This window comes from Physella acuta, unplaced genomic scaffold (genome assembly GCF_028476545.2).
Source record: "Physella acuta isolate Inbredline_101_S28 unplaced genomic scaffold, ASM2847654v3 ptg001567l, whole genome shotgun sequence".
In the NCBI taxonomy this organism is placed as follows: domain Eukaryota; kingdom Metazoa; phylum Mollusca; class Gastropoda; family Physidae; genus Physella; species Physella acuta.
In genome coordinates, this window is record NW_026733081.1 from 43,451 (window position 1) to 66,370 (window position 22,920).

The window sequence follows — 22,920 nt, forward strand, 5'->3', positions numbered from 1 at the left end:
TCTAAGCTTGAGAATACACTAGCTATGCTTATAAAAAGCAGTACACACACTATGACTAGAGGTTGTGTTGTGTAATTGGATAAGGAAGATATGATTTCCCCATTGTTTTGATGCGCATTAGCCCCCCCATTTGGTAATTTGGTACCGTCTCCCCCATCACGGAGAAATATTTGAGCAAAAAATTCGCCCAAGTAACATGAACAAAATAATAAATAAACACTAGTGTTGCTCCACGTTCGTCGAAAATATAAAGAAAGCCAATAGAATGCACATAAAATGCAAAACATTGGCACAATAAGGGAACATAAACGCTGAAATAAGACTCCTACATCGCTTCGTAGAAGCTGGTACAACGACACACCGACAGCTATTGCTACTAATCCGTAACACACTCCAAGTTGTTGAGCGTTTAAATTAGCTTTGCTTGCACCTAACCACTTAAATAAATAGCTACAGCTGCCTTGTTCTAAGGGTTTCACAAATATTTGAATATATCCATTATTTTCAGCTTCTTCGTCATCCTTATCTGTATCATTTTTGGAGCCCCTGCGCGACACACTATTTCTGGCCAGTGCCATTTTGTATTTTTTTGTATTTTTTTTTTACGTGAGCGCAGGGAGTTATGGGTAAGCGAGGGTTTTTTTTTTTATTACTATTATTTTATTTAGTCCTAGATCTAGCTGAGTTCTGGGAGAATTGTTGAGACAAAATAGAGCAAGAATGTGCTAGCGCTATATATTTTATGTTTAAGTTTTAATAACCGTACTTGGCATTATATAATTATGTTTGATGTGCGCTTCTTAAGCAAATCTTAACCTCGTATTAAAACAAAATAATTATCGCATTGCTAGGCCTAGAAAATGGTATAAGCCAAACAACGGGCTTGTGCCGCGTTGTATAAAGATGAAGCGGGCTTTCGTCGCAGCAGACAGCGCAGTGCTCGCGAAAATGCTGATTGGGAAGGGTTGGAGGAGGAGGAGGGAGGGCTGAGCAGGCGGTATCCCGAGGCCCCGGATTCTAACAGGGGCTAAACATGTCCCTTTATATCAGGGGTCTCCAAACTACGGCCCGCGGACCAGATGCGGCCCGCGAGGTCCTCTCATCCGGCCCTCGGAGATCTTTTTGTCCACGGAAAAAACGTTTGTTGATAATGGTGAGGAGCTTTGTCCAGAAAAATCAATGACATGCCTGGAAGAAACTGGCCCCCGAACTGAAATTTGATAGTTAATGCGGCCCTCGGACTGAAAAGTTTGGAGACCCCTGCTTTATATCAACGATAATAGAAATACTTTCACTATCGATCTTTTGCTATTTACAAGTTAAATTATTGCCGTCATGTTTTTAAAAAGCGGGTGTACGATCTCTTTAATCTTATTTTTATATAATAGTAAGGGTTGTGGGGGCATTTCAAGAACAATCAGGGACTAGAAATATAGAAGTTTGTAGCGAGGCATCACACTTCTATCACTCACTCGCTGGAAAATCATCAGTGCCATCAAAATCATATATGAAGGGTTCAAACTCAAAGGTTTATGAGGTATACACATCACTGACCAGAGTTTCTTCCAGACATCTCTTTGAGGGGGGGGGGGAGTCTACCGCCCCGCCCCCCGAACGAAATAAAATTTATATAGAGAATATATACTTTTAACAGTGTCCGCCCCCCCCCCCCCCGAAAGAAAGTCTACCCCCCTTCCCTGAAAATTTCAAGTGCCCCCCCCCCTCCCGGAGAAAAAAAAGTCAGGAAGAAACACTGTCACTGACCCATTTATGGTTGAGACAGGAGTTAAACAAGGATGAGTTCTGTCCCCATTGCTTTTAACCCAGTACTTGACTGGCTGGTGGCGCAAACAACAAAGCAAGAAAAATGACACTAACAACTAGCATAGAAGACCTAGAATTTGCAGACGACATAAATCTACGCTAGTAGTTAAATAGAGCGGGAGTGATCTCTGCTATAATTCTTTGTCGTTTAGGGGGGGGGGGGGCTCTTTCAGTGCAATCGGTCTAAAGAAATATTTGCCTTTAATATCTTTAAAAAAAAGTGCGCGCCAAATGAACGAAAAATAGTACTTTATAAAGCAAACATTAATTTAATTTTAAAAAGTTAAACATTTTATTAAGTCACATTTTAAACTTATGTCACTGTGCATTGTCATTTAGTCGTGACCTATGTGAAAAGTTAGTAAGAATTAGGTCATGTAGAAGTTATCTTTTTTTGAGAAATCATAAACACTGTTTCCGGGCACCGTAAATTACTAAAAATTTGAAAGAACAAGAGAATAAGATCATAAATATATTTTAAAATTTCCATCCAACTAACTGAAACTTCACTCCAATTATTGCCATTTTAGAAACCAAAAATACAGTAACGTAGCCTACCACTTCCGGTTATCAAAATCTATAGGCCTAAATAATTTAAATATAAAATCTTGTACTTATATATGAAATTGCATCTACCTAACTAAAACAATACTTTTATATAATTATGCAATAAAAAGGAGAAACTAAATGACTTTCTTTAAATATATTATAATGGCTATAACGGCACTGGCGTTGAAATACATTTATCTGTAAAGGACTGTGACTTATGGGCTAATTAGCAGTACAATTTTCAATTATAGGTTTATATGTAATTATGGACGTTTGAGAAAATATAAACTCAAACCCAAACATAAACGCAAACATGACCATACTGGCAAACATAAACTCAAACATAAACGCACATGCAAACATTAATGCGAACATAAACGCTAACATAACTATTAACGCAAACATAAACGCGAAGATTAAATATAAACATACACCAAACAATAACGAAAAAAAGCAAACGCCATCATCATCAGAATCTTAAACGCTAACATAAATGCAAATATAAAGTTAAACATAGTGACATGTAGGAGCAGCTCCTAAAATGCTATTCATTAAAAATAGTATTTAATAAAGAGTACATTAAGTGCATAAAATAAAAATTCATAAAAAACGTTTTAATAACAAGCTTTTATGTAATAATGCACTAAAAAGTAGAAAATAAATTATAGACTACTATTTAAATAACTATAAAGAAAAGCGTGGGTCACTTTAGTATCTATTGGATACCTTTACTAATGTTAAGGAAGACACCCACGCTTTTTGTAATATATTAAGAATTGTGAAGTCAAGGGAACTCACTCTTCTTGTATTAGTATTATATTTATAATGTTATCTTGAGTGATGTCCCTTGTTATATATATGTTTATGTCTCGTCACTTCCTCTTCCTCTTTCCATCATGGCTGAATAAAGACTAGTTAACAATCAACGCGTGGCTTCTCGTCAGTGTATTATAATAGAACAGCTCCAATCCACCACAACTGGCGACGAGGATAAATCAATCGACTTAAAAGAGCACATGCTTACTTAAAAAGAAGCTTGCTAGAGCATATTGGCTAAGTATTTCTAGTATAATGGCGCTGTATGGCCAAATAAAAGAATTTGATTCGAATGATGAAACCATTCATGATTATCTAGATAGGTTAAGCTTTTACCTTGAAGCTAACGACGTGACGATAGAAGCCAAAAAGAGAGCTGTTTTGTTAACAGTCATAGGGCCTCAACAATTTAGGCTATTAAAGGACTTATGCGCACCAGCTAGTCTAACTACCAAGAGCTTTAACGAGCTGAGCAAACTGCTAACAGACCACCATGCGCCTGTACCATCAAAGTTCCTGTGTAGAGCCAGATTTGACGGTAGGACTGCTGCTTTACGTCATCTAAGTAGATTCTGTGAATTCGGGGACACTCTGTCCGACAGACTATGTGAAAAGTTTGTGACAGGTGTAAACAGCCCTGATGTTCAAAGAAAGTTGCTTCTCGAGTCAGATCTAACTTTGGAAAAAGCAATACAACCAGCAACTTCGTTCCATCAGTCATCCGAGGCGGCGAGATCTCTAGCACCCTCAGGGATCCATGCAGTAAACAGCAGGTTAGTCAACAAACACCAACCCCATCAGAGCATTTCAACTTATGCTAAACAGCCTGCACGTTCAAATCTTAGATCTAAATCTAGTAATAATTATCAAAAATGTCATCGATGCAATGGTCCCCATGCATCTCATCGGTGCAAGTTCAAGTCAGCAACCGTGCAGTAAGCAAGGTCACATTGCCAAGGCCTGCTTTGCAAAGTCTTCGTCTGTTGCTAAATCTAGCGAGTCAAGACAGTACCGCAACCAAAGGCAGCACTATGTTAACTCTCACCAAGACAACCTAACCCAACCAATGAACCACTCTATCAGTGAAAATGCTCAAACTGATTTGCAGCCGGAGTTCAACCTGTTCTCTGTGAAATCAAAAAGTCATGCTCCCATCAATGTACCAGTTTGTATAAACGGTAAGAGCATCATCTTCCAACTTGACACAGGAGCATCTCTAACCGTCATCGCAAAGAAGGACTTTGACGCTGTCACAGGAGGATCAGTGCCTCTACAACTATGTCACAAGTGCCTAACAACATACACAGGTGACAATGTTCCGGTGATAGGAGAGTGTATGGTTCATGTAAGCTATAATGGTCAAAGTGTTAAACTTCCTCTTCTTGTGGTTGAAGGAAATGGACCACCATTATAGGTAGGAACTGGTTAGTTGATCTTAAGTTAGACTGGGAGAGTATATTTTCCGTGAACAAAGCAAGAGAATCTAGTTTTACTTCAATAGATAAAGTAATATCTGAAAATGAAGGTGTTTTTGGTAATTCAGGATTACTAAATGATAGAACAGTGAAGATAAGCATTAAAGACACAAATCCAAGAGTTCCACCTTATGCAATGAGGGATAAAATTGAAAATGAGCTAAGTAGATTGGAATCCAATGGCATCATAAAGAAGGTAGACTATTCTGATTGGGCAACGCCCATTGTGCCAGTGTTAAAGAAGGATGGTTCTGTAAGAATTTGTGGAGACTATAAAGCTACACTGAATAAGCAAATAGAGCTAAATAGGTATCCTATTCCTAACATTGAGGAAATTTCTTTGAATTTAGCAGGAGGAGACAAATTCACTGAATTGGACTTTAGTCATGCTTACACTCAACTAGAACTACATCCAGATTCAAAAGTCTATACGACAATAAACACACATAAAGGACTCTACCAATATGAAAGACTATGTTTTGGCATATCATCTAGCCCTGGAATTTTCCAAGCTGTCATGGACAGTATTTTTAAGGATATTCCAAATGTTTGTGTTTACTTTGACAATGTGTACATAACTGGTAAGAATGACACTGAACATCTTAAAACACTTGATAAAGTCTTGAAAATAGTTGGTGAAAAAGGTTAAAGATAAACAAAGATAAATGTCAATTCATGCTGACAGATATTAGTTTTCTTGGTTATATTTTAAGCAAGCAAGGCATCAGACCTCAACCTGAGAAAACAAAAGCCATTAAAGAAGCACCCAAACCTGAAAATACCCAACAACTAAGAGCTTTTTTGGGCTTGATAAATTACTATGCAAAGTTCATAGGGAATCTGTATGGTAAACTATCACCACTGTACAAGCTGCTACAGAAAAATGCAACTTGGCACTGGGGTAAACAACAAGATGCTGCTTTTAATGCAGCAAAAGAAGCTTTGTCTTCTGACCCCTTACTAACTCACTATGACCCAGGGAAAAGACTTATATTAACATGTGATGCTTCACCTGATGGTGTAGGAGCAGTGTTATCCCACATAGATGAAAAGGGTGACAGACCCATTGCTTTTGCCAGGAGATCTTTGAACCAGGCTGAGAAAAATTATTCTCCGTTAGATAGGGAAGGCTTAGGCATCATTTTTGGTGTTAAGAAATTTCACAAGTTTCTGTTTGGTAAAGAATTCACCATCTTTACAGATCATAAGCCATTGCTGGGCTTGTTTGGAGAAAACAAACCCCTACCTGAGCATGCCTCACCAAGAATTCAAAGATGGGCTATCACACTAACTGCATACAATTATGAATTGAAATACAAACCTGGATCTGAGAATAGTGCAGATAGTCTTAGTCGATTACCTTTAAAAAACCAAAGCCTTAGTTATGTACCAGAAGATGTATTTGTTCTTTTCACTATCATGGATAACTCCAATATAAATGTGAATGATGTTAAAAGAGAAACACAAAAAGATGAGTGCTTAATAAAAGTATATGAGTACTGTAAGAATGGTTGGCCTGAAGAGTCTGTGAATGATGACTTAAGGCCATATAAAATAAGAAAAATGGAATTAAGTCTAAAAGATGGAGAAGATGCAGTCCATTATCAGTCAGAGTTGCCTAAACAAAGTATTTGTAACTTAATAAATGATTATGGTGATATGGCAATTTCAAATGCTTTTAAAGAGAATACATTAGTAAGAAGGAATGTGATCATCAAACAACTTTGCTAACATCATTAGCACTTACAGAAACTAAAAGGGTACCATCAAAAGAAAAAAAAGATTTTTGCCATTTAATACACCCACTTCAAATACTGGATCACAGTTGCAAATTGATATGGTCCAGGATAGTACTTTTAAACAGTATTTTTGGTTACCAAAAAGCACTATCAGATTACCTGAGAAAATTGATCAATTAAAGAAATCTATGTCAGTTAAGGATCTGAATAATAGCATAATACTTTCAGATGCCAATTCAAAAATAGTTCCATTAAATCATGACAAAACATCCATTGAAAGAGAATTTGGATTCAATGAGAATGTGTATCTGAGAAATTATGGGAGAAGGGAAAAATGGATGCCAGGTCAAATTGTTCAATGTACAGGACCTGTGTCTTATAAAGTAAAAACAAATGATGGACTTATTGTCCGTAGACATGCAGACCAGTTAAAAATAACTTGTGCAGATAATAAGTGTGAATCTGTCAATCCCACCAAATCTGAACAGTTCACACCAACTCAGTTTGCTCCACAGCCAAGTTCTGTTGATATGAGTGAACCAAGTAGTCTAGAGTCAGAAAATGTAAATTCTAGAATTAATGATTTAGATCCTAGATTTCCTGAGCTAGAGAATCCAGATGGTCAGAATCTTGAGTCACCAAATCAAAAGCCACTGAGAAGGTCAAACAGGACAATCAAAGTCCCAGATAAGTTAGACCTATGATTTTAAAGGTCAAAAGGACTTTGACATCATTGTTTTGTATCTTAATTATGTTGTAGCATATTGTGCATTGTTTGTAAGGGTGTAATCTACCATAATGTTCATGTTGCAATATATTGGTGATTTTAAGATACTGTCAATTGTTCTATTGAGAGATGTGTTGTTGTTTACTAAGGGTAAAGGTATGTAATATATTGAGAATTGTGAAGTCAAGGGAACTCACTCTTCTTGTATTAGTATTATATTTATAATGTTATCTTGAGTGATGTCCCTTGTTATATATATGTTTATGTCTCGTCACTTCCTCTTCCTCTTTCCATCATGGCTGAATAAAGACTAGTTAACAATCAACGCGTGGCTTCTCGTCAGTGTATTATAATAGAACAGCTCCAATCCACCACACTTTTCTTAATAGTTATTTAAATAGTAGTCTATAATTTATTTTCTACTTTTTAGTGCATTATTACATAAAAGCTTGTAATTAAAACGTTTTTATGAATTTTTTTTTTAGTATTTTACATGTTTTTTTTTACATGACTAAAAACCATTGCGCGCCCACTGAACGTGATGGTGCAGCTATTGAACGTGATGACGCGTGTGGTGTGGTTGGATAGACATGCCTACTAATTAGGTCCAAATTTTAATTAAATCATAAAAAATTAATTAGGCATCCAATTAAGTCAAATTTAATTTCAGATTGCATTGTCTTCATGTCTTGACCCACGTGCCAAGTGTGAATCGTATCGGTCAAGTAGAAATGTCCGAATTTTCACTCCTGCGTTTCGATTTAGACTGACGACAGATAGACTGTCGACAGACTGTCGACAGACTGGCGACAGAGGAAGTGAGTTAAATAAAAGCTTGTAAAAAGGAAGCAATTTTTTTTTCTAATTTAATTTTGTTTTTGTAAGAAGTCAGTATAAATGGGTGGGATTTGTATAATTTTTCAGACAAAATAATATTTTTTGAAGGGTAATATAATTTGTTTGATTTTGTTCTTTAGCATCAATTGAAAGCAGTGATTCTTCCAGACTTTTTTCTCCGGGGGGGGGGGGGGGGGAAGGGGGGGGGGCACTTGAAATTTTCGAGGGGGGGGGCGGCCACTGTTAAAAGTATATATTTTCTATATAAATTATATAAATTTCATTTCATTCGGGGGGGGGGGGGGGGGGGGGGGGAAGGTAGAATTTTTTCGGGGGGGGGGGGGGGAGGCTGAAACTCTGATTGAAAGTGCTGAGTAGTAAACTGAAAATTGATTTATATTTCTGGACATCAATTTAGATTTTAGCACAATAATTAACACTAAAAATATTACACGATTGCAGTCAAATCGATTTTTCTAAACTCTATATAGCAGTGAATGGGTCAAGTTTTTAAAATTAGTTGAGTAGATGTCACTGGAATTGCGCTTCAATGAATAAACCGGGAGTGGTCTTCTAAACTTTCTCGAATATTCTTATATAACACTACAGGGGATGGCAACTCGGGATATATAGACGTGATTTTTTTTTACTTAAGTTAAACTTTTTAAAAATTAATTAGGCATCCAATTAAGTCAAATTTAATTTCAGATTGCATTGTCTTCATGTCTTGACCCACGTGCCAACTGTGAATCGTATCGGCCAAGTAGAGACTTAAAATTAAGAGACTTAGAAGATTTCTTTAAAAACCCGGCTGTTCAATGGTAGTCATGTTGTTTTTAGTAGATAGTCTAAATCCAGATCTTAGCGTCCACGTCTAGTTTTTCCGTAAATCTATTCTAGATCTAGTTACAGGCTTTTGAAAAATTTAAAGTAGAATAAGTCCCATTTCCGGTTACCGGAAATCGCTGAAAAGTTGATTCAGAACAAATTTAATAGAATAGAATCTCGTAGAAAAAAGAATTGCGCACCAAGTGAATGCCAAAAATCTGAGTATAATAGTGCGGAATATTATTAGTACTTTATAAATTCACATGCGTTTTTTTTAAAATCGGAAATAGCGTAAACAACTACTTCCGGTCAACGGATATTAAGCAAAATTTGACAGAAGACAGAGAATTAGATCTTTTACTTACTTTTAAAATTTCATTTATCGGTCTGAAATAATACTCAAGTTATAGGCTTTTGAAAAATTAAAAGTAGAATAAGTTCCACTTCCGTTTATCGGAAATCGCTCTAAAGTTAATTAAGAACAACACATTTGATATAATACTTGTATAAGAAATTTCATCAACCTAGTTGTAACGGTACTCAAGTTATCGTGTTCACAGACACATACACAGACATAGGACAAGATTTCAAAACTGTTTTTCGACTCAGGGAGGTGTAAAACGTCGAGATTTGCAAAAATATAAGCCTGATGTTTTATTAAAACTTCATCTCTCTTTGTTTCTTTATATACAAAAAAAGGTTATGGAAGGTTTTTGAAGGTCTTTTACTGCAAAATTATATCAACAACCATAGCTTTTCTGTTATATAGGCTACATGCTGCCTATTAATACTATTATGCTGTTCAGTACATGCTTTGGTTGGTGTTAGGATTGTTACATATAAGTATTCGCATGCATTTAGAGTAGCTTCACTTTTGTTTAAATGTTTCATTACCCTTCAAACTATAGTCTATTTTAGTTATATTATTAAAAAATGTAAATAAATAGTACACACAATTCTGTAGAATTGGAACGATTGGGAGCGAAGTGACATATATCGCAGGAAATTTAGAGGTTCGGTAGGGTATAATAAATGGTGAGGTTAGGAAAGTTTGGCGGTCCATTCTCTAATAAGCAGTCTAGGTCTCGTTCGTACTTTCAAACAATAAATAAGTTAATTATATTCAGACTTCGTGTTGGTTTATTGTCGACCCTGTCCTCACCTCACAACAGTTGGTTGGGTGACGCTTACCTTGTCATGTTAAAATAAATAGCATGTTATTGAGTTAGTTCAAAGTGAGTTTTCATACAAGCCCAACGCACTAATTAAGGCTGTCGCAAAAGATGTAACATATGGCAATGAATTTTCATTAAAAAAAAAAGATGTCTAGTCCAGCTTACGAAACTAACGACCGTCGCCGATACTTTTTCTGTGTGCGCTTTTTGTTTTGCGCTTTTTTCCGTTGCGCATCTTTCTGGGTATCTTTCCAGACAGCTTACGAACCCTGTATGTATGTATGTATGTATGTATATGTGTGTGTATATATGTGTGTGTGTATATATATGTATATATACATATATATATGTGTATATATATATGTATATATATAGGCCTACATATGTATGTACATATATATATAGGCCTATATATATATATAGGCCTATATATATATATAGGCCTATATATATATAGGCCTATATATACATAGGCCTATATATATATATATATATATATATATATACACATACATACAGAATGACACTAACATAAAAAACACCTTCATAATGACCTTTTAATTAAGTGCACAATAAAATAAAGTTTCATAAGCTTGGCATTTGCAATAAATTGTATGCATTGAATTGAAATAAAAATTCCTGGCCACGAGTGGTATACAGTAGGCCTATACGTTCTGCGGGCCACTTAGAGTAGAAGGAAACAAGGAGACAAATAAAAATAGCATTACATTTTAATTGTGTTGAAGAAATACAAATGGATCAAACAATTTTTAACAGGTATGTTAACACGGTGATGGCACAATGGACATTCGATGAAGAAAACCACAAGAATACAAAAATACAAGCATTAGCTCTCTCAATGGTGGCCAACAAATGCCTTCTCTAGAGTGCGACAACAAAAGTTGGATGAGTCATCTATATCGTGCAGTGACGGAACTAAAAGAAAAGCCCCCCCCCCCTCCCGTTACAACAATCTTTTGTGCCTATATATTTTGTGCAAATAATATAGATATCTGTGTTTGAAATGCAGGACTTTGATAAAGCGAAATCGTTTGCCTTAATTTCTATGAAACTTTTGAAGTTTTCATGAATGTACAAACTGAAGCACTTTTCATGGGTTGGTTACTTTAAAAAAAAAAAAAAAAACTTTAAAAGCTATCAACAGAGTCCACACCTGACCAGTAAGTCATCAACAGAGTCCACACCTGACCAGTAAGTCATCAACAGAGTCCACACCTGACCAGTAAGTCATCAACAGAGGTCTAAGGGGAGCTAAGGGAACAGATGCTTTGGCAAGATTTTCTTACTGGATGGGGGATGCTCAAATGTTTCATATACATGTATGTATATATATATATACATATATATACATATATATATATACACATATATACATATATATATATATATACATACATATATATACATGCATACATACATACATATATATACATGCATACATATATATATATATATATATATATATATATATATATATATATATATATATATGTGTGTGTATGTATATAGGCTTACACCAGAACAACAGTTTTTTAATTATGAAAGATTGTGATTTGAAAATATTAAGAAACCAAATGAAGTAAGGGCGACACAAACACTCAGGCGCTAGTATCAGAACATGAAGCAATCGTAATTTGTCGTTCGTAGAAGGGGGGGGGGGGTTACCCACTCATCACAATATCCCCTGCTGACACCATTAACATGAGTATAATAAGGCAGGGAAAGTAAACACGTGTTGCATAGGACAAGTCGACACCTGGAGCCCCAGGTATTAGAACAGTGGACACCTGGAGCCCCAGGTGTTAGAACAGTGGACACCTGGAGCCCCAGGTGTTAGAACAGTGGACACCTGGAGCCCCAGGTGTTAGAACAGTGGACACCTGGAGCCCCAGGTGTTAGAACAGTGGACACCTGGAGCCCCAGGTGTTAGAACAGTGGACACCTGGAGCCCCAGGTGTTAAAACAGTGGACACCTGTAAAAGTGCAGCTGGACTGAGACATGAAGGTTTTGGTCTTTTGTTCAATGACTATTGAGTAGAGACATGACTTGAACGCTGCACAATTCTAGTTTAAAAAGCAAACAACTAACAAGAGAATCCAAGCTAGAAGCTAGCAAGTAAGTTCTACAGCCACTGCCCTAACGGTATAACCAACAACAGTCTAGGTCAGTGGATATGGAAGAATATTCTACAAACATCACAATATGAAAACAACATCATTTACGAGAATTCTTAATTGAACTAATGACAAATATTTATTTTTTGATAAAGGATAAATAACGTCTTTGGCCTCCGAAATAGATTCGGCCCAAGGTAATGTTGATAGTACGTCAACGTTATGTGCCCCCCAAGAAGGGTATGTGTTCCCTATTCACAGAGTGTCCATATCAATGGTGGAAGGCAAACATCTGGATTGGTTCATTGTTCAAACTTTAGTTTTTCTAGTGAGTTGTGAAAGGTGACATGAGACCTGACATGTGGGAGACCAATGGCGGGCTGGTGTATGGGTGGGCTGGTGTATGGGTGGGCTGGTGTATGGGTGGGCTGGTGTATGGTGTATGGGTGGGCTGGTGTATGGGTGGGCTGGTGTATGGGTGGGCTGGTGTATGGGTGGGCTGGTGTATGGGTGGGCTGGTGTATGGGCGGGCTGGTGGGCTGGTGTATGGGTGGGCTGGTGTATGGTGTATGGGTGGGCTGGTGTATGGGTGGGCTGGTGTATGGGCGGGCTGGTGGGCTGGTGTATGGGTGGGCTGGTGTATGGGTGGGCTGGTGTATGGGTGGGCTGGTGTATGGTGTATGGGCGGGCTGGTGTATGGGTGGGCTGGTGTATGGGTGGGCTGGTGTATGGGTGGGCTGGTGTATGGGTGGGCTGGTGTATGGGTGGGCTGGTGTATGGGCGGGCTGGTGTATGGGCGGGCTGGTGTATGGGTGGGCTGGTGTATGGGTGGGCTGGTGTATGGGTGGGCTGGTGTATGGTGTATGGGCGGGCTGGTGTATGGGTGGGCTGGTGTATGGGTGGGCTGGTGTATGGGTGGGCTGGTGTATGGTGTATGGGTGGGCTGGTGTATGGGTGGGCTGGTGTATGGGTGGGCTGGTGTATGGTGTATGGGTGGGCTGGTGTATGGGTGGGCTGGTGTATGGGTGGGCTGGTGTATGGGCGGGCTGGTGGGCTGGTGTATGGGTGGGCTGGTGTATGGTGTATGGGTGGGCTGGTGTATGGGTGGGCTGGTGTATGGTGTATGGGTGGGCTGGTGTATGGGTGGGCTGGTGTATGGGTGGGCTGGTGTATGGTGTATGGGTGGGCTGGTGTATGGGTGGGCTGGTGTATGGGTGGGCTGGTGTATGGTGTATGGGTGGGCTGGTGTATGGGCGGGCTGGTGTATGGGTGGGCTGGTGTATGGGTGGGCTGGTGTATGGTGTATGGGCGGGCTGGTGTATGGTGTATGGGTGGGCTGGTGTATGGTGTATGGGTGGGCTGGTGTATGGTGTATGGGTGGGCTGGTGTATGGTGTATGGGTGGGCTGGTGTATGGGTGAGCTGGTGTATGGGTGGGCTGGTGTATGGGTGGGCTGGTGTATGGGTGGGCTGGTGTATGGGTGGGCTGGTGTATGGGTGGGCTGGTGTATGGTGTATGGGTGGGCATTGTATGGGTGAGCTGGTGTATGGGCGGGCTGGTGGGCTGGTGTATGGGTGGGCTGGTGTATGGGCGGGCTGGTGTATGGGTGGGCTGGTGTATGGGTGGGCTGGTGTATGGGTGGGCTGGTGTATGGGTGGGCTGGTGTATGGGTGGGCTGGTGTATGGGTGGGCTGGTGTATGGTGTATGGGCGGGCTGGTGTATGGGTGGGCTGGTGGATTGGCGGGCTGGTGTATGGGTGGGCTGGTGTATGGTGTATGGGTGGGCTGGTGTATGGGCGGGCTGGTGTATGGGTGGGCTGGTGTATGGGTGGGCTGGTGTATGGGTGGGCTGGTGTATGGGTGGGCTGGTGTATGGGTGGGCTGGTGTATGGGCGGGCTGGTGTATGGGCGGGCTGGTGTATGGGCGGGCTGGTGTATGGGCGGGCTGGTGGGCTGGTGTATGGGTGGGCTGGTGTATGGGCGGGCTGGTGTATGGTGTATGGGTGGGCTGGTGTATGGGCGGGCTGGTGTATGGGTGGGCTGGTGTATGGGTGGGCTGGTGTATGGGTGGGCTGGTGTATGGGTGGGCTGGTGTATGGGTGGGCTGGTGTATGGGTGGGCTGGTGTATGGGCGGGCTGGTGTATGGGTGGGCTGGTGTATGGGCGGGCTGGTGGGCTGGTGTATGGGCGGGCTGGTGTATGGGTGGGCTGGTGTATGGGTGGCCAGTGGAAACAAAACAGGTCAAACCTCCAGTGTTTCTTCCAGACATTTTTCGGGGGGCGGGGGGGGGGGGGGCGGACACTAGTAAAAGTATATTTGACTATATAAATTCCATCTCGTTCGGGGGGTGTGGGTGGAAGAAACTCTGCTGACAGCCTCTACTGCTGGGGATGACTGGCACAATCAAGTCGCCTACATCATGAGCTGCCACACTGTCATACAGCAGCTGTTGACCTCATGTCATACAGCAGCTGTTACTTGATGACCTCATGTCATACAGCAGCTGTTACTTGATGACCTCATGTCATACAGCAGCTGTTGACCTCATGTCATACAGCAGCTGTTACTTGATGACCTCATGTCATACAGCAGCTGTTGACCTCATGTCATACAGCAGCTGTTACTTGATGACCTCATGTCATACAGCAGCTGTTACTTGATGACCTCATGTCATACAGCAGCTGTTACTTGATGACCTCATGTCATACAGCAGCTGTTACTTGATGACCTCATGTCATACAGCAGCTGTTACTTGATGACCTCATGTCATACAGCAGCTGTTACTTGATGACCTCATGTCATACAGCAGCTGTTACTTGATGACCTCATGTCATACAGCAGCTGTTACTTGATGACCTCATGTCATACAGCAGCTGTTACTTGATCACTTCATGTCATACAGCAGCTGTTACTTGATGACCTCATGTCATACAGCAGCTGTTACTTGATCACTTCATGTCATACAGCAGCTGTTACTTGATGACCTCATGTCATACAGCAGCTGTTACTTGATCACCTCATGTCATACAGCTGTTTCCTGATCTTCTGACTGAACTAATTGGAAATGTTCTTGGTCTGTAAAAAGAAAAAATTAGGTCTGTTAATTATGTTCTCTTGGTCTGTAAAATGAAAACATTAGGTATGATAATTATGCTCAGTCCCAAAATTCTGACTTTCTGAGGGTACAACTCATTTAGAAAGGGAATCCTGAAATTCAATCCCCCAATTTTACCATTCCTGAAAGCAAAATACGATTCATTCAATGTTTAATATACAGACAGCCCTGTAATGCAGCAAAACAGCCAGTTTTCTTTTGAAACAAAGACAATTTAATCTTGAATGAAAGATTGTGAATAAAAATAAACCGGGAGTGATCTCCCCTAAACTTTCTCGAATAAAACAACAAGGGATGGGAACTCGGGCTATAGACATGATTTTTAATCCATTTTAAATACTTAAAGTTTTAAAAATAGAATAAAATCTCGTAGACAAAAGAATTGCACACCAAGTGAACGCTAAATAAAAAAAGTGCATAATAGTGCGCAATATTATTAGTACTTTAAAAATTTACATATTAGTTTTTTGAGAAATCGGAAGTAGCGTAAATTACTACTTCCGGTCAATGGAAATTACTCAAAATTTGATAGAAGGTAGAGAATTAGATCTTTTACTTACATGTGAAATTTCATTTATCTATCTGAAATAGTACTCATGTCATAGGCTTTTGAAAAATTCAAAGTAGAAAAAGTACCACTTCCGGTTATCAGAAATCGCTCAAAAGTTGATACGGATCTACGATTTTTATAAAATACTTATATATGAAATTTCATCAACCTAGCTGTAACGGTACTCAAGTTATCGTGTTTACACACAGACAGACAGACAGACAGACGGACAGAATGGACACCAGCGAGAAAAGTCTCAAAGGTATTTGAGAGGTCCATAAATTAATTTACATTACAATTAATAAGGGTATAAAATCCTGCCTGTCTGGTTTTTTTCGTACTTTACTAAAGATTGGATGTATTTGATGTTTTTAATATTTTCGGTAACTAAATAAAAATTTAAAAAAATAAACCGGGAGTGATCTCCCCTAAACTTTCTCGAATATTCTTATATAAAACAACAGGGGATGGGAACTCGGGCTATAGACATGATTTTTAATCCATTTTAAATACTTAAAGTTTTAAAAATAGAATAAAATCTCGTAGACAAATTAATTGCACACCAAGTGAACGCCAAATAAAAAAGTGCATACTAGTGCGCAATATTATTAGTACTTTAAAAATTTACATTTGTTTTTTGAGAAATCGGAAGTAGCGTAAATTACTACTTCCGGTCAAGGGATTACTCAAAATTTAACAGATGGTAGAAAATTAGATCTTTTACTCACATGTGAAACTTCATTTATCTATCTGAAATAGTACTCAACTTATAGTCTTTTGAAAAATTCAAAGAAGAAAAAGTACCACTTCCGGTTATCGGAAATCGCTCAAAAGTTGATACAGATCTACGATTTTGATAAAATACTTATATATGAAATTTCATCAACCTAGCTGTAACGGTACTCAAGTAATCGTGTTTACACACAGACACACACACAGACATACGGACAGAATTGCAAAGCCCAGTTTTTCAGACTGGATTACGCATAAAACCTTTTAATTTTGATAAATCTGGATTGATAGTTTTTGCCCGACTAAAATAAGTCCTCTATACTTCGGATGTCAAGAAGGACTGAGGTGTAATGCGGTGAAAATTGTTAAAATTTCAAGTGATTTTTGTGCACGATTACAATACTTTCTCTATACTTCGTATATACGAGAAAGTAAAAAGCAAAAACAATTTGGTTTTCACGTGTAATGGCGACATAAACAATGGCATCCTGCTATTCGATAGGCCGCCATAAATTTTATTGTACACATTGTAAGCTAAAAATAGAAAAACTAGGTCATGGTGTTTAGATTTGCATTGTTATTTAAAAACTTGATCTGCAAAGTTTTGTAAACAAAATAACTATAAAGTGGGGCTGTCAGAAATCGATCACGGAGTTCCTTTACAGCCAATCAATGTTTGTCTTACGAAAGTGAAACATCGGGTTATAACTTAGGCTTGATGAAAATAAATAGAAATGTAGCCTTAAACTCAACAAATTATTTTCAAGTTCTCTGGATCTGCAACTTGTATAGCATTGATTCTAAAAATATTAAATTTCTGAATTAATTTTAGGCTTAAGTTTTTAATAAAAAAAATTTTTAATTATTTTTACGGTCCTATATCTAAAAAAGCACATTTTTATTCCATGTCAACAACATTACGAAAGGATTTTCGTCAACTCACTGGTGTCCATTGCAAAGCCCAGTTTTTCAGAATGGATTACGCATAAAACCTCTTAATTTTGATAAATCTGGATTGATAATTTTTGCCCGATTAAAATAAGACCTCTATACTTTGGATGTGATGAAGGACTGAGGTGTAATACGGTGAAAATTGTTGAAATGTCAAGTGATTTTTGTGCACGATTACAATACTTTCTCTATACTTTGTATATACGAGAAAGTAAAAAACCAAAAAAGTATATTCTAATAGAGCAGTAAGGAGAATGTCATTGTGATACTTAATAATAAAAACCAGTTCTTAAAATTGTCATTCTATTACTGGGTACATATCTCAATTTTTTTTTTACCAATGTCATCCTCCCACCCTAAATTGTTCTCACTTTCTAAATAGGCAGCCAGCTCTTTGTCTTCTGCTTTGAGTGCCTGCTGTCTGGGGGAGTTGCCCTGGAAGTCTGTGCGGGTCAGCGAGGCTCCAGCGGCCACCAACATGTGACAGATTGTTCTACGCTGATACCACGCAGCTTTATGCAGGGCTGTTTGGCCCCTGAAAAATACAATCCCAGCTTTGTCTAATTACTTTTGTATAGGTCCATTGGAAAAAGATTTTACATCCACTAGTTAGGTACCATAAGATGGGTGGATTAGTTAAATTACCATGAGATGGGTGGATTAGTTAAGGTACCATGAGATGGGTGAATTAGTTAAATTACCATGAGATGGGTGGATTAGTTAAGGTACCATGAGATGGTTGGATTAGTTAAATTACCATGAGATGGTTGGATTAGTTAAATTACCATAAGATGGGTGGATTAGTTAAGGTACCATGAGATGGGTGAATTAGTTAAGATACCATAAGATGGGTGGATTAGTTAAATTACCATGAGATGGGTGGATTAGTTAAGGTACCATAAGATGGGTGGATAAGTTAAATTACCATAAGATGAGTGGATTCGTTAAATTACCATGAGATGGGTGGATTAGTTAAGGTACCATAAGATGGGTGGATTAGTTAAATTACCATGAGATGGGTGGATTTGTTAAATTACCATGAGATGGGTGGATTAGTTAAATTACCATGAGATGGGTGGATTAGTTAAGGTACCATAAGATGGTTGGATTAGTTAAGGTACCCTTGTGATCATATTTAAAGTGAGCAAAAACTTACTTTTCATGTTCAACCATATCTAGAATGAGGGGAGGGGCTGAAATGAAAGCAATGAAATCATTAATCAAAGCAAGAGTTTTGGAAGAGACAAATATTGGTGTAAGTCTAGTGGTGTAAGGTAGTGGTGTAAGGTAGTGATGTAAGGTAGTGATGTAAAGTAGTGGTGTAAGGTAGTGTTGTAAGTCTAGTGGTGTAAGGTAGTGGTGTAAGGTGTTGGTGTAAGGTGGTGGTGTAAATCTAGTGGTGTAAGGTAGTGGTGTAAGGTAGTGATGTAAGGTAGTGATGTAAAGTAGTGGTGTAAGGTAGTGGTGTAAGTCTATTGGTGTAAGGCAATGGTGTAAGTCTAGTGGTGTAAGGTAGTGATGTAAGGTGGTGGTGTAAGTCTAGTGGTGTGAGGCAGTAGTGTAAGTCTAGTGGTGTAAGGTGGTGGTGTAAGGTAGATGTGTAAGGTAGTGATGTAAGGTAGTGGTGTATGGTAGTGTTGTAAGTCTAGTGGTGTAAGGTAGTGGTGTAAGGTGGTGGTGTAAGGTAGTGTTGTAAGTCTAGTGGTGTAAGGTAGTGGTGTAAGGTAGTGATGTAAGGTAGTGATGTAAAGTAGTGGTGTCAGGTAGTGGTGTAAGTCTAGTGGTGCAAGGTAGTGGTGTAAGGTGGTGGTGTAAGTCTAGTGGTGTAAGGTGGTGGTGTAAGGTAGATGTGTAAGGTAGTGGTGTAAGGTAGTGGTGTAAGTCTAGTGGTGTAAGTCTAGTGGTGTAAGGTAGTGGTGTAAGGTGGTGGTGTAAGTCTAGTGGTGTAAGGTGGTGGTGTAAGGTAGATGTGTAAGGTAGTGGTGTAAGGTAGTGGTGTAAGTCTAGTGGTGTAAGGTAGGGGTGTAAGTCTAGTGGTGTAAGGTAGATGTGTAAGTCTAGTGGTGTAAGGTAGTGATGTAAGTCTAGTGGTGTAAGGCAGTGGTGTAAGGTGGTGGTGTAAGGTGGTGGTGTAAGGTAGTGTTGTAAGTCTAGTGGTGTAAGGTGGTGGTGTAGGGTAGTGGTGTAAGGTAGTGGTGTAAGGTAGGGGTGTAAGTCTAGTGGTGTAAGGTAGATGTGTAAGTCTAGTGGAGTAAGGAAGTGATGTAAGGTGGTGGTGTAAGGTAGATGTGTAAGGTAGTGGTTTAAGGTAGTGGTGTAAGTCTAGTGTTGTAAGGTAGTGATGTAAGGTAGTGGTGTAAGGTAGATGTGTACGTCTAGTGGTGTAAGTCTAGTGGTGTAAGGTAGTGGTGTAAGGTAGTGGTGTAAGTCTAGTGGTGTAAGATAGTGGTGTAAGGTAGTGGCATAATTGCAGTTGAGTGGCAATACTGACAGGTGCAAAAAAGAAGCAAAAAAAAATAAATTACCATTATCTATTAGAAATTTGACCACTCCTTTATGTCCAAACCTTGCAGCATGATGAAGGCATGTCATCCCATACTGGTCAGTGGCTAAAAGATTGGCTCCTTTATGATTCAGTTCTGCTATCTGTAACATCATCATGACATCATTTTTTCAGTGGTCAGACAACATGTCAGTGGTCAGACAACATGTCAGTGGTCAGTCAAGATGTCAGTGGTCAGACAACATGTCAGTGGTCAGACAACATGTCAGTGGTCAGTCAATATGTCAGTGGTCAGACAACATGTCAGTGGTCAGACATGTCAGTGGTCGGTCAGCATGTCAGTGGTCAGACAACATGTCAGTGGTCAGTCAGCATGTCAGTGAACATGTCAGTGATCAGTCAATATGTCAGTGGTCAGACAACATGTCAGTGGTCAGACAACATGTCAGTGGTCAGACAACATGTCAGTGGTCAGTCAACATGTCAGTGGTCAGTCAACATGACAGTGGTCAGTCAACATGTCAGTGGTCAGTCAGTATTATGTCAGTGGTCAGTCAGCATGTCAGTGGTCAGTCAGCATGATGTCAGTGGTCAGTCAGTATGATGATCCAAGAGTTTAGTGAAGGTGACAGAAAAAAAGCAAACACCTTGTGGATATCCCCTCTCTTTGAGGCGTCCAGAAGCTCTGTAATGACAGATATGTAATGACAGATATGTAATGACAGATATTTAATGACAGATATGTAATGACAGATATGTAATGACAGATATTTAATGACAGATATATAATGTCAGATATGGAACAAACTAGTACTTGTTGCCATTCGTATCCACCAAACAGCACATCCATCAATCCACCAAATTAGCACATCCATCAATCCACCAATTTAGCACATCCATCAATCCACCAAATCAGCACATCCATCAATCCACCAAAATAGCACATCCATTAATCCACCAAATTAGCACATCCATCAATCCACCAAATTAGCACATCCATCAATCCAGCAAATTAGCACATCCATCAATCCACCAAATTAGCACATCCATCAATCCACCAAATTAGCACATCCATCAATCCACCAAATTAGCACATCCATCAATCCACCAAAATAGCACATCCATCAATCCACCAAAATAGCACATCCATTAATCCACCAAATTAGCACATCCATTAATCCTCCAAACAGCACATCAATCAATCCACCAAATTAGCACATCCATTAATCCTCCAAACAGCACATCCATCAATCCACCAAACTAGCACATCCATTAATCCACCAAATTAGCACATCCATCAATCCACCAAATTAGCACATCCATCAATCCACCAAATTAGCACATCCATCAATCCACCAAATTAGCACATCCATCAATCCACCAAATTAGCACATCCATCAATCCACCAAATTAGCACATCCATCAATCCACCAAATTAGCACATCCATTAATCCTCCAAACAGCACATCCATCAATCCACCAAAATAGCACATCCATTAATCCACCAAATTAGCACATCCATCAATCCACCAAATTAGCACATCCATCAATCCACCAAATTAGCACATCCATTAATCCACCAAATTAGCACATCCACCAATCCACCAAATTAGCACATCCACCAATCCACCAAATTAGCACATCCATCAATCCACCAAATTAGCACATCCATTAATCCACCAAATTAGCACATCCATTAATCCACCAAATTAGCACATCCATCAATCCACCAAAATAGCACATCCATTAATCCACCAAATTAGCAAATCCATTAATCCACCAAATTAGCACATCCATCAATCCACCAAATTAGCACATCCATTAATCTACCAAATTAGCACATCCACCAATCCACCAAATTAGCACATCCATCAATCCACCAAATTAGCACATCCATCAATCAAACAGAAGATGACAAGTCCCATCCAACAGCTGACTCACGTTTGTCGAGTGTGGAGATTGTGTGTGACTCACGTTTGTCGAGTGTGGAGATTGTGTGTGACTCACGTTTGTCGAGTGTGGAGATTGTGTGTGACTCACGTTTGTCGAGTGTGGAGATTGTGTGTGACTCACGTTTGTCGAGTGTGGAGATTGTGTGTGACTCACGTTTGTCGAGTGTGGAGATTGTGTGTGACTCACGTTTGTCGAGTGTGGAGATTGTGTGTGACTCACGTTTGTCGAGTGTGGAGATTGTGTGTGACTCACGTTTGTCGAGTGTGGAGATTGTGTGTGGCTTGTTCTCCAAACTTCCATGGGGGGCTGGGCTGCCGGGTTCTGAGCTAAAAATAGAAAAAAACATCTCTAACTACCTTCAGACTTTACTAAAGCTGCAATAACTACAGCAGACAAGATCAACTGATATGACCAGAAGTGGGAAATAAGATGGGAAACAGCGCAAATTCGTCAACTACTTTATTTGTCATCCACAGGACTTCTTCCACCACAGGAAAGGTCTTTCTCAAACCTTCCACCACAGGAAAGGTCTTTCTCAAACAGTGTAAAAATGTTAACCATTGGGTCATAGGTCTTTGTCACAAAATAAAGTGGTCAGATGGTGTCACAAATTAAAGTGGGCAGATGGTGTCACAAAACAAAGTGGAAGATGGTGTCACAAATTAAAGTGGGCAGATGGTGTCACAAATTAAAGTGGGCAGATGGTGTCACAAATTAAAGTGGGCAGATGGTGTCACAAAACAAAGTGGAAGATGGTGTCACAAATTAAAGTGGGCAGATGGTGTCACAAATTAAAGTGGGCAGATGGTGTCACAAATTAAAGTGGGCAGATGGTGTCACAAAACAAAGTGGAAGATGGTGTCACAAATTAAAGTGGGCAGATGGTGTCACAAATTAAAGTGGGCAGATGGTGTCACAAAACAAAGTGGAAGATGGTGTCACAAATTAAAGTGGGCAGATGGTGTCACAAAACAAAGTGGAAGATGGTGTCACAAATTAAAGTGGGCAG

The 22,920-nt window shown here is 39.4% G+C and overlaps 2 protein-coding genes and 1 long non-coding RNA gene across 3 annotated transcripts in view; all 3 read right to left on the reverse strand.

Annotated features, from left to right (window-relative positions):
* LOC131928917 (cGMP-inhibited 3',5'-cyclic phosphodiesterase 3A) overlaps positions 1-423 on the reverse strand; it is a gene marked incomplete at its 3' end in the record, with an annotated part of 38,687 nt that extends 38,264 nt beyond the window's left edge. Inside the window, 1 exon segment of the mRNA XM_059285086.1 lies at positions 330-423.
* Positions 424-10,685: 10,262 nt separating this feature from the next.
* On the reverse strand, positions 10,686-11,370 carry LOC131928918 (uncharacterized). Its single transcript, XR_009383859.1, has 2 exons — positions 11,176-11,370; positions 10,686-11,144 (listed from the first exon to the last, which is right to left on the reverse strand). It is a non-coding gene; the product is annotated as an uncharacterized LOC131928918 (long non-coding RNA).
* Positions 11,371-14,313: 2,943 nt separating this feature from the next.
* Positions 14,314-22,920, reverse strand: part of LOC131928915 (diacylglycerol kinase zeta) — a 103,907-nt gene continuing 95,300 nt past the window's right edge. The window contains exons 23-28 of the mRNA XM_059285084.1: positions 22,164-22,237; positions 20,606-20,643; positions 19,981-20,101; positions 18,612-18,648; positions 17,827-17,990; positions 14,314-15,182 (exon numbers count right to left, since the gene is read on the reverse strand). Of these exons, the coding sequence (XP_059141067.1) occupies positions 15,130-15,182; positions 17,827-17,990; positions 18,612-18,648; positions 19,981-20,101; positions 20,606-20,643; positions 22,164-22,237 (487 nt within the window). The 3' untranslated portion in view covers positions 14,314-15,129. The remainder of the gene's footprint in view (positions 15,183-17,826; positions 17,991-18,611; positions 18,649-19,980; positions 20,102-20,605; positions 20,644-22,163; positions 22,238-22,920) is intronic.